The 11515-nt window shown below is 29.3% G+C and overlaps 1 protein-coding gene across 1 annotated transcript; it reads right to left on the bottom strand.

The window, feature by feature from the left end:
* Window positions 1-933: 933 nt before the first annotated feature.
* Window positions 934-6927, bottom strand: Uba4 (Ubiquitin-like activating enzyme 4). The gene is made up of 8 exons (XM_014424484.2): window positions 6698-6927; window positions 6518-6593; window positions 6324-6416; window positions 4706-4826; window positions 4333-4634; window positions 2995-3221; window positions 1593-1824; window positions 934-1135 (listed from the first exon to the last, which is right to left on the bottom strand). Exons 1-8 carry the CDS (start codon window positions 6809-6811, stop codon window positions 987-989), a joined length of 1314 nt encoding a protein of 437 aa, XP_014279970.1. The 5' UTR covers window positions 6812-6927; the 3' UTR covers window positions 934-986.
* Window positions 6928-11515: the final 4588 nt, after the last annotated feature.

Raw genomic sequence — 11515 nt, 5'->3', positions numbered from 1 at the left:
AGGGGGATTAAAATAAAGATAGGGGGGAACCTTGTTCCGTTCTTAGCCCTGAAGGCTAGAAATTCTGGCCGAAACGGCAGCACAATTAATTAAGTTACTTCAACTTATTTGTCAACTTCCCCTCCTATAAAATCCTCAAGGTCGAACTCAACAGAATTCTCTCATCTATGTCTCACTAGTCTACATAGGCCGCTTAGCTCGGAAGCTATTAATCGATTCAGCACAGATTGAGCAATTGCCTACCCTTCTTTGATTGAAATATTCTTAGCAATCATCATTCTCACAGGTAATACAACCCTACGGGGGCTATCAAGGAATCACCTCCACTTATCTTTATCTTATGCAAGGATCTGCCTAGCTCTTCTTTCCAAATATTTCTGTGCATCAGCTTCAACGCTGTCTGCTCACCTCACTCGTGGCTGTCCTCAAAAAAAAAAAATCTACCTTAAGGTGTAGCTCTCTTCTTAATGTAAGCAATCAAATAATAAAGAAAGTAACTGACTTTGTGGCTACTATTAAAAACTTAAAAATCGTTTGTAGACTTAAGGAAATTAAGGAATTAAAAAAAAATTATTTTAAATTAGTATAATAAATTTAATTTCATCATATTAATATAAATATAACCCGTATATTAAGTTTAGAAGTGCAATTTTATTTTTAACTAGTATATAAGTTAAATGATATCAGTATTTTTATTTTATACACTCCAGATTGACCCACTCCCCCACTAACCAGTCATTTCTCGGTCCTGACCAGTACAGATAAGTAGGGTTCTGCTGTAGCTGTAAACCTAAACAAATTAGGTTCCACATAAAAAAATAAATATAATTACTTCATGTTACGTTAAATACTTAGGTTTACTTAAAATGTCACAATAGAAAAAAAAAAATTTTGGAGAAGAGTACATATTGTATAAAATGAGCAAACCACAACTCCATAAAATATAATTTTATTTACATATGAATTAAAATAAATACATTAATATATCAATAAATTGGGAATGTATGGTCAATATCTCTTGCCCATGCATGAAGTCCTCCACGAACATCAAAAAAATCTTGGTTTAGAAGCATCAGTTCCCTCAATTTCTTCACAGCTTTTTGTGAGTCATTTCCTCGCCTGCATATCACATAAACTAAACAAATAATAAGAAATAAATAATATACAAAATCTAATATATCACTAAATAATAATAAAGATACTATTAATCAAGAAACATATACTAGGATAATTGGCTAAGAAGGTCTGTTCTTACTAAGCAATAATCATCTACAATATAATACAATTTCTTTACTACTAATACTAGGATCGTCATATAATCCTTACTGTTTTTTTTACTTAGTTATTTATAATCAAACCGTACAATCTAGTAGTTTAAAAAAGTTATTTTTATCATATAACAAGCAAAGGATATGAAAACTGCAGAAAGGGAACATAAATAGTAGGATGACTTGAAGATAATTCTTATACGCGATACGTTAAAATGAACTTTTATTGCAGAGAACTAAATTAAGACAGTAAAATTGTTACCATTCTAATGACTATGTCATATTAATATAAATACAATCTACGAATAAAGTTCTTCATCACACCTGGTTCATTTGGATTAGGAGATTTGCTGATGACAGCCTTTAGAATGTTCTGTGCAGACTGTTTTTCAATATCGACAAGTGGTATATTAACTGATCCAGGAAGCCTACAGATCTCAAACTCTGTCTTCGATCTCACGTCAATCACAACAGGCTTTCCTTTTTCTTTCAAAGCAGTTCTTAATTCACCAACAGTAATCCTTTCTTCCGGTTTTAGAAGATTAACAGCTGTATGCTATAAATGACAAAGTATAACTGTCAAACCAAGGCTTGAAATGGATTTAGAAATATTTTTAAAAAATGTGACAGAAAAAAGACTAATGATTGTCAACATGAAGAAGTTTTATCAGGTTTCAACAAATGGATCCAATGAGTAGAAAATGATGTAGTGCCAAGTCAGGTGTATAATTTTTAAAGTACATATCTTCAGAAAAATTAGATTGAGGAAAACATATTTAATGAAGTTTTTTTTTTGTTCTACTTAGAATTTTCAAATTCTATTTCCAAAGCCGATTTTTTGAGGTCCTGAATCCAAAATTTAGGTTTGCCACCTTGTTAGCTGCCGGTTTCATAACAACAATAAAAAAAAATTTCTGAAGTTTTTTCAGTTTTTCGCTTATAACTAGAAAATTAAAGATTAAAGATAAACGATCAATACAAAATTAAAGTAGTAAAAGTTTCACACAAAATTTGTTTATTAAATTTAATTTTTGTCTCATCTATGATAATGCTAGGACCCTCCATAAGAATTGTCTGTTAAATTTATATCTCAAAGTTAGTCAAGATAATCAATAAAGAAATCAAAAAGTGTAAAACACATTAAAAAAAAAAAAGTAAGAATATAATAAATTTGTTATATTGAAGTGTCGAAATTTAAGAGTAAATAAAATATATTATGGTGCCCAAAGTACAATCATCCAAACATACAAAGTACTCTTAAAACTACATTAGACTCCTCTATAAAATACAGTCACTGATAACCAATATAGATGGGTTATGAATGGAACAGTTTTTTTTACAATTGAGCTAGTAAGTAATAGCAAAATTAAATTCCAATCACCCCTCATACTATAGGAGGAGGGAGTGTCCAATATATCATCACATTTTATTAGAAGAGTTCACATCACTAGCTGAGGGAGTGTTCAATGTGAGGGGTTATCCCCTACTGCAGAGTGGAAAAAAGTTGGTACATCTTTTCTCAATTTAATGTAAAAACAACAATCAATAAAACAATTATGTTTCTTAAATCTTTCTCATTCCCTGAAGAATTAAATATTATTTTTTAAAACAATGAAAATGTATACACTATAGTACGAAGGTTTTATACTATATCTTAACTAGAGTGTATAAGTGGGACAAAAAATAAAAATTTAGTAGGAAAAAATACTGAAATTGAATACTATACCTTATCATTAGCAGGAGCTCCACAGAATTGTTCATAGTCAATAAGTCGAGTAATAGTAGGATTCTCTCCGCAAACAACACACTGAGCAGATTTTCCTCTCAATCTGACCGTTCGAAACTTGGTTTCAGCGCCATCAAAAAGAAGTAATTTGCTAGAAAGCACACCCTCAGTTTCCAAAAGTATATGTATAGCCTGTAAAGCCTGCATTGTTCCTATTACTCCAGGAACTATAAAGATATGTATTTATAAGCAAATTAAAATTAATTAATCAGTGATTAATCCAAATACTTATTATTTATTAATTACCCACTTCAGTTATTGAATTTCAGCATAAAACTAAAAAAAAAAAGTGTATAAAAAAATTTAATCAAACTAAAGTGAGACTTTACAAAAACATAACTTATGGATCCAAAACTTGAGCATTGATTAAGGCTGGCATAAACAGCATGCTCATTTTTGAGAGAAAAAATATTCCCAAGAATTTCTAGCCCAATTCAAGAAGCTGATACCTGGTCTAAAAGAAAAAAATGTGGAAATTTACAACCTCTTCAAAAAAAGATCAAAGGAATACTGAAAGGTTTGTGAAAGGATGGAAGGGTGAGATGGAGAGGGGATGTCGCAAGAATTGACGACAGTGAAATCCTGTGTAAACTGGCAAGGGAGGTCCTTCCTCGAATAAGAAGAGTAGGAAGATCCAAATTCAGATGGCTTGGTAGTGTCTTCACAGATGACCAAAAACTTACTAAATACAAATGATTAGATGACTGCTACACAGGATAGACAAGAATGATAGAAGCTTTAGGAGGAGACCCTGATTCAGTGATCAATCGTTGCGTCATACATGTATATATGTATGCTTACAAATTTACAGGAGACTCCAGATAAATTTATTTATATAATATAATGAACAAAAACTGCGAGTTTCATAGACTTTTACAGGAATAATAAAAAAACTTGTATCAGTGAATAAAATTATTCCCTGATATAATTTTATGAAATGTCATATATCAAGTTATTAAAGATAGGTTTGTCACTAAAAATATTCCAAGACCAATAAAAACACAAAAAGCTCCAAATTATTAACAGAAGACAATTTTAACATTATTTCTCACTAAATAGATAGATTTCCAAGAAAAGAGATTATTTTGCAACAGATTAATTTTAATGGTGCATTATAAAATTACAGATCTAAGGAATTGTATCAAAAATAATATATCTTTATATGTTTCAAAAAAATTAGATGGATTAGATCTTAAAAAATTCCAGTAAAAATCGATAAATATCTGTTGTTCAAGATGTGAATTCGATCTAAAATTAATATGATATTATGACTCTTACCTGGTCCAAGAACACCTGCGTCCCCACAGTTTGATACTGTGTTTGGTGGTGGAGGTTCTGGAAACAGACAACGATAGCAGGGCCCTCCTTTGTAGTTATAAACAGTAAGCTGACCTTCCATTCCCACAGCACTGCCCGAAACAAGAGGTAACTTTGTCATTATACATGCATCATTCACTAAATATCTTGTCGATGGATTGTCACTGGCATCAATTACAACAGAATATGACTGCATTATCTGAATGGCATTTAGACTGTTCAGTTGGACTGGGTATTCATCAACTTTTATATGACTATTTATACTGAAATCATAAAATTTTGTAATTAGAATAAATAATTATTCGTTTGGATAAAACTTTAAATATTAACTTACCTCCTCAATGCTTGAGCAGCTGATCTGACTTTTGAAGTTCCTATACTTTTTTCTTGATGTAGCAACTGACGATGTAAATTATTTTCTTCAACTTCATCGTAATCAACTAACCCTATATGACCTAAAAATCATAGAAATAGAAAACCTCATACAAAAAAAATCTCTCAAATGGTGGTTGCAGATATTTAAAAGTTAATTTCTGTAAGGAACAGTTAACAAAAATTAGAGAGTATAAAATAAATAATATCAAGAAATCATAGATTGTCAAATACACATTTAATAAAATAAAATAATATAATAAACTAAAATAATTTCATAAGCCATATAAAAAAAATTAGAGGCATTCATAAATTTTAGGCTCCTAAAATTAATATCAAGGCTTAAATAAAATTAAGGCTCCATTAAAGTTAAGCTCCTCAGAATATGTATTTTCAAAACTTAAGCCTAAAATGTTACAGGTTTTCTTTTTAGGAAGTTTGATTAGATTAATTTATTAAATTGTTGAGGTAAAAACTTCCAAATAGAATAAATATAAACTATTCTGTATTTTGATTGCACAACATTTCGGGACAATTATCCCATACTCATACACCTGTGTCAGGTGCATTCCACATATTTGTCATATTTTCAATTTCAATATAAATATGAAAATATGACAAATATGTTTTCAATTTCAATATAAATATAAAAATATGACAAATATGTTTTCAATTTCAATATAAATATAAAAATATGACAAATATGTTTTCAATTTCAATATAAATATGAAAATATGTGGATTGCAAAGGTGCATGAGGATGGGATAATTGTCCCAAAATGTTGTACAATCAAAATATAGAATAGGTTATATTATATTTGGAAGTTTTTTCACCTCAACAATTTAAAATAAAAAAGTTTCTACTATGCATTATTTTAGTATAATGATTCTATCACACAATTTCAAACAACACAAAATATTCTTTACAATTAAAAAGTGTAGTTATCAAAGAAAAATAAGATGAAAATCTTTAAACAAAATATAAAGTATCCTATTACCAGGGACTGAAAAAGGATGAATCAACGGGAGAATTTAGGCTACACACCACTGAATTAAGGGAACTGCACTAGGTAAATATAATTCAGCTTATAGCAAAGTAGCATATAAGATTGTAGGACTTAGTAATCAGTGGTTCCCTAAAATGTTAATAACCCTCCGGGTTCATTAGGCCTTTATTATTATTATCCTGCAATTAGGTTTAATATCTTGTTACTGTGACAAAAAAAAACAGACATAATTTAAATGAATCTAGGTTATATTTTTTCTATTTCGGGAATTATCCTTCTTACTTCAAATTCTTTATTTTATTAATAGAAAAATAAACACTAAAAAAAAAAAGATTTTAGGTTAATAATTATGGGAAGATTATTAGTTGATCAAAAGTGATAATTGATTTACTTACAAAATGTTATACTTAAGATACTTTATGAGAAACGTGAACCTTTTTTTCATACTAACAATGAGTATATTAATGCTAAAGAGTATGTATGACAATCATAGATTAGATAGAACTAAAAGAGGAAATATAATTACTCAAAATTACAAATGCAGATATATTCAATAAAAAACCTAAAAACTTACCAATTCCACAACCTGCTAAATATTGTGCAGCTGGACATCCTAATCCACCAGCACCAATAATTAAAACTTTACCATTCTTAAATTTTTCTTGTCCTAAACATTCACAAATCTCATTAAGAGAAAAGATTTAACAAATATTACAATAAGCAATTATCTTTAATACCAATTACTTCAACTACTTATTTATTAATTACCTTTAATACCAATGTCGGGTACAAGAATTTGGCGGCTGTATCTTGATATTTCCCAATTAGTTAAAGTGTGTTTGTTCTGAGAAAAAACCAAAGTAAATTTAAAAATTAAATTATAGAAAAATTCTTACTGGATGTTAAAAGTTAAACAGAATTAAGGAAAATGAAATTATTTAACCTTACCTGAATAGAAACAAGAGTTTCAAGAGCTCTTTTCTTCTCTTCTATTTGTGATTTCAGTTCATTAATTTCTTTTTCAATTTCTTCTTTTTTACTCAGAAAATTCAAAGCATCCATAACATTTAATAATTCATGTATGTCAAAAAATATATTTAAAATGCAAGTCTTGTAACTATGTTTATATTTTCAAAATGACAACAGCCCATAACCCTTCAGGGCCTTAGTAACCTCCTGATAAGGAGTGAGCCACACAGCCATCAATCTTGGTGAGATCACTTGGCGGGCTTCCTGACATAATTTAAGTTCCAAATGTTACTCAATTTATTATTTAATTATATTAAAACAAGGAATTAATTCAGCTAAAGTTTTATTAAATTATTTTTCAAATAGATAAATACGATTCTGTACTGAAATGGAATATTTATTTCATAAAACATATACTCAATTAACATTTTACAGGAGTAAACTTTAATTAGGAGTTAGTTTTAATAGAAAAAATATTCTTTAGCTAGGTTTTTTGATTGATTAAATTATTCTTAAATCCTCTACTAGATGAGATAATCTATTTTTGTAGAAAAGAAATTGTAGTTATACTACAATTATGATGTTGGCAGTCATGGTCACTGGAAGTTTTTTCTGAATTCATTGTGAATTTTATGAGTTTAAATCTTTTATACCATCTGAATAAGTTTATTTGATTTAGTCTTAAGTTAATGCAGTTACTCCTTTGTAATTATTTTAGTGTAAAGTAATAGATTTTTTAGATGAATATGATTTTCAAATTATTCTACAATACTATTGATATCTTCATACATTTATTGCAGATACATAAGATTCCTAAGACTTTATTTTATTTTGTTTATGAAATTTTACTGTTTGACTAGAATCTTGCACCCAATCCTCTGGAATATGGTCATCTCAACAAAAGGCGAATTTTTAAAAGTATTGTTGAGCCCTCACTTAACTACGCCGCCGAAACCTGGACACTTAACCAAGGACTCTACTACAAACTGTAAGCGGCAGAGATGGATTTCTGGAGGAGATGCCTGAGGATTACCCACCTGGATAGAATCTGGAATGAGGATATTAGAAGCAGGCTAGGGGTGACCAAAGGAGTTCCGGAGAGGATTGGAAGGAACAGACTGAAATGGTATGGGCACTGTCAGCGGATGCCAGAAGGTAAGTGGCCGAAGAGGCTTCTGCAATGAGAACAACCAGGAAGGCGGAGGAGAGGAAAACCCGGAACCTGGTGGAAGGACTGCGGGGAGGAGTGGAGGAATGACATGGCCGGTAGGGGACTTGAGGAGGATGATTGGTGGGATAGAGAGAAATGGAGGGACGCTGTGACTTAAACAGGCAACCCAATGAGGGAAAAAAAAGTAAAAGTAAAGAAGTACTGTTTGCAGTTGTATTGTTTATGCAATATTTCATCTTTCTATCAAATATATAAAGAATACAACTGTAAAATTCCATTGTTCAATATAACAATAATGTTATAATGTTCCTAATTCGATTTCACAAATTAATATAATTTTTGAAAATTCATATATAAATCTTTCTGTAAAATTCTTTGACTTTAATCATATCTTTTACAAATATTTATTACATTTTTCAAAGAAAAATATGAGCAATAGTAAGATGGTTCAATAATATTCAATAGTAAGATGGTTTAGGAGATAATAAAAAAATTTTTTGCTCATTAGCTTTATATAAAACAATTAGTTGAGAAAATATAACGAAGAAGCCTGTACAGCAATTAATTTCACAGAGCTGCTCATTCATTAATAAATGGCAAGAAGTTTGTTCAGATTAATGCTTTTTAACGATTATTTCAAACATAGCTTAATATAAAAGTTGAAAGGAATATGGTCCGGGTGCGATAAAAAAAACTCAAATAGCAGAATTATACTATTTAATTGAGCCAACGTTTCGCCCCACGTTGCAGGGCTTCGTCAGGGCTATTTTGACGGCAGTCAAAACAAAAGTGAATGACTTTTGTTTTGACTGCCGTCAAAATAGCCCTGACGAAGCCCTGCAATGTGGGGCGAAACCTTGGCTCAATTAAATAGTATAATTCTGCTATTTGAGTTTTTTTGACCGCACCCGGACCATATTCCTTTCATCTTTACACACGGTCAATCAATAATCTTCCATTACTATTTTTTTGTTCTTTTTTGACCGCACCCGGACCATATTCCTTTCATCTTTACACACGGTCAATCAATAATCTTCCAGCTTAATATAGATTGAAGAAAAATTCCTGAATTGTTATATAAATAAAAAAAACAAATTATTTAGTTAAAAATCAAAAATACCTTTGAAAAAAATTATTACCAATTTGTTTTGAAAATATTGATAAAAAAAAGAAAATATTGATAGAATATAGATAAAATAAAAAGGGGGATGTATAATTATTTCTTTTACAAAATGGTGGAGGAAACCACTGATGCCCAGAGCAAAATTAGATTACTGTAACAGTACATAATATGAAACTAAAAAATACTAACTAACTAAATAGTAATGAAATAATAAAACTTTCTTATTAGCATGCTATATTTTGATGTGTAGTCTATAGGTGCCATGTAGAGTTCTTAATTTTATATAATTGATGTAAATATGCATAAATAAAAGTTGTTTTCTTAGTTTCTAGTGCTTTTTTTCAGTGCGGTTCAGGTGTGTCGCTTAGTAAATTTATTCAAAAGTGTATTTTGTGCTTGGGTGATCTGTATTAGTTATCGCCGTGGACATTCGGTTTCTTTCATTTCAAAATCTGGTGGGTTTAAAGACCTTGGCAGTTAGTGAACTTCAAGAAAGAAGTAGCAGAAATCTCTGAGAAATCAAGGGTAAGTTGTAAGTCTCATTATTTATTTTTCCCTTTTTTTTTAATTATTTTTTCTCACTCCAGTGAATCAAGTTCATATTGGAAATTTCTTTAAATATGACATATAAAATTATTTCATAAATATAACATATAAATTTCTATTATTACAAGAGCCCAAGAGGAGAAAAAAGTTAGTTATTAGCCCCAATTTTTTATTACTTTAATGAAAACTATGTATAATCACTAGTCTAAATTGATGAGTCTGCCAAGTATAAGTAGGGGGAATAAAAAATGGCAGGCTTTTCAAAAACATTAAAAATAATTAATTTTTCATTCAGAGCTTTATATCTTTAAAACTACCAACAATAATAGAAAATCTAAAAGAACATTATTTAAAGGAGAGTAAATTTGCTTAAATATGAGCCCTAATAGAGCTATTTACATCCAATAGCTCTCGAGATATAGCTTTTTAAAAAGCGATATTTCATAAAAATGTTGTACAGAATGTACTGAAAGATCAGTAGTTAGTGAATATATTTTGAAAAATCTATATCTCAAAAACCATTTGACATACAGATGTCTGTTAGCACTCAAATTATTGCTAGTTTAATGGGCTATAGAGTAGTTTAATATGTTTATGGTCGTAGGAGTTACTACACCTACTGAGTTACTACTAAAATTACTGTTTTCATGATATTTGCTAAATTAAATCGATTTATAGTTGTTCAGACAAATTTTCATTTGCCAAATTTATATTCATATGCGAATATCACAAAAACTACTACCCCTACGAAGTTAAGTGCCATAAACTACTTTATAGTAATTTAAATCTCCTTTCTTTTCAGTGCTAGCAGACATATGTGTGTCTTATGGATCTAGAGAAATATTTTTTCAAAATTTAAACATTTTATATGAACAACTAGAAATTAACAGTTTGAGAATTTATTTTGTCAAATATCATAAAAACTACTTCTCCTGCAAAGATAAATGTTATAAACTATTTTATAGTAAATTTAACTAGCTTTAATTTGAGTGCTGATAAACATCTGTATGTCTGGTTTCTTAAATAAAGTTTTTCATAACTCAGACTTATTGTCTGAACAACTATAAATCAATTTATTTTAGGAAATATCATGAAAACTACTATTCCTACAAAGGTAAAGGTCAATAATAAAGATAACTACTTTATAGCCCATTAAACTAGCTTTAATTTGAGTGCTACCAGACATCTGTACATTAAATGATTTTTGAGATATAGATTTTTCAAAATAAATTCACTAACTACTGATCATTCAGTACAACATTTTTATGAAATATCGTTTTTTAAAAAGCTATATCTCGAGAGCTATTGGACGTAAATAGCTCTATTAGGGCTCATATTTCAGCAAATTTACTCTCCTTTAAATAATGTTCTTTTAGATTTTCAAGTGTTGTTGGTTGTTTTTAAGATATAGAGCTCCAAATGAAAAATTAATGTTTTTAAAGGTTTTGAAACAGCTACCATTTTTATTCTCCCTACCTATACTTGGCAGACTCATCAGTTTTGACTAGTAATTATACATAGTTTTCATGATAGAAATAAAAAATTGGGGTGAAATAACTCACTTTTTTTCTTCCTGGGTCTTGTACTATATCCAGCTCATATATTTTGGTATGCATTAAATAAATTAAACCATATATATTTTTCTGACCATTATATTGATTTCATAGATTTATCAGTGTGATTATCGATTCTAATAAATGCTTTGTTATTTTAATGAATAATCAATAATAATGCCATTGGTAAAGAAATAAAACAAGTATAGGTACAATTATATTCATAAATCTTGTGTTAACTTGGTTCTTCATCTTAAATGTTATGTATACTATGTTCTTTGTCTAAAATGTTAAAATATAAAAATTGTATACATTGACTTATTACTTATTACTAGTTAGTTGTTTGGTTATTGGTATATTCATATGTAAATACAAAATTGAAAAGCTAACAGGAAGAACATGCT

The sequence above is a fragment of the Halyomorpha halys genome, unplaced genomic scaffold, assembly GCF_000696795.3.
Source record: "Halyomorpha halys isolate HHAL.00 unplaced genomic scaffold, Hhal_1.1 Scaffold472.1, whole genome shotgun sequence".
NCBI classification, from domain to species: domain Eukaryota; kingdom Metazoa; phylum Arthropoda; class Insecta; order Hemiptera; family Pentatomidae; genus Halyomorpha; species Halyomorpha halys.
Note: the sequence above shows the minus strand (reverse complement) of the source record. Positions and strands in the feature narration are given on the sequence as shown.

Excerpts from the sequence above, each read along its gene's own strand:
- Uba4 (XM_014424484.2), bottom strand. The coding sequence starts at position 6,811 with ATGGATGCTTTGAATTTTCTGAGTAAAAAAGAAGAAATTGAAAAAGAA. Across the intron at positions 4,635-4,705 it reads GCTGCTCAAGCATTGAGGAG|TATAAATAGTCATATAAAAG; the intron begins GTAAGTTAATAT and ends TTATGATTTCAG. Across the intron at positions 3,222-4,332 it reads CGCAGGTGTTCTTGGACCAG|TTCCTGGAGTAATAGGAACA; the intron begins GTAAGAGTCATA and ends ATATCTTTATAG.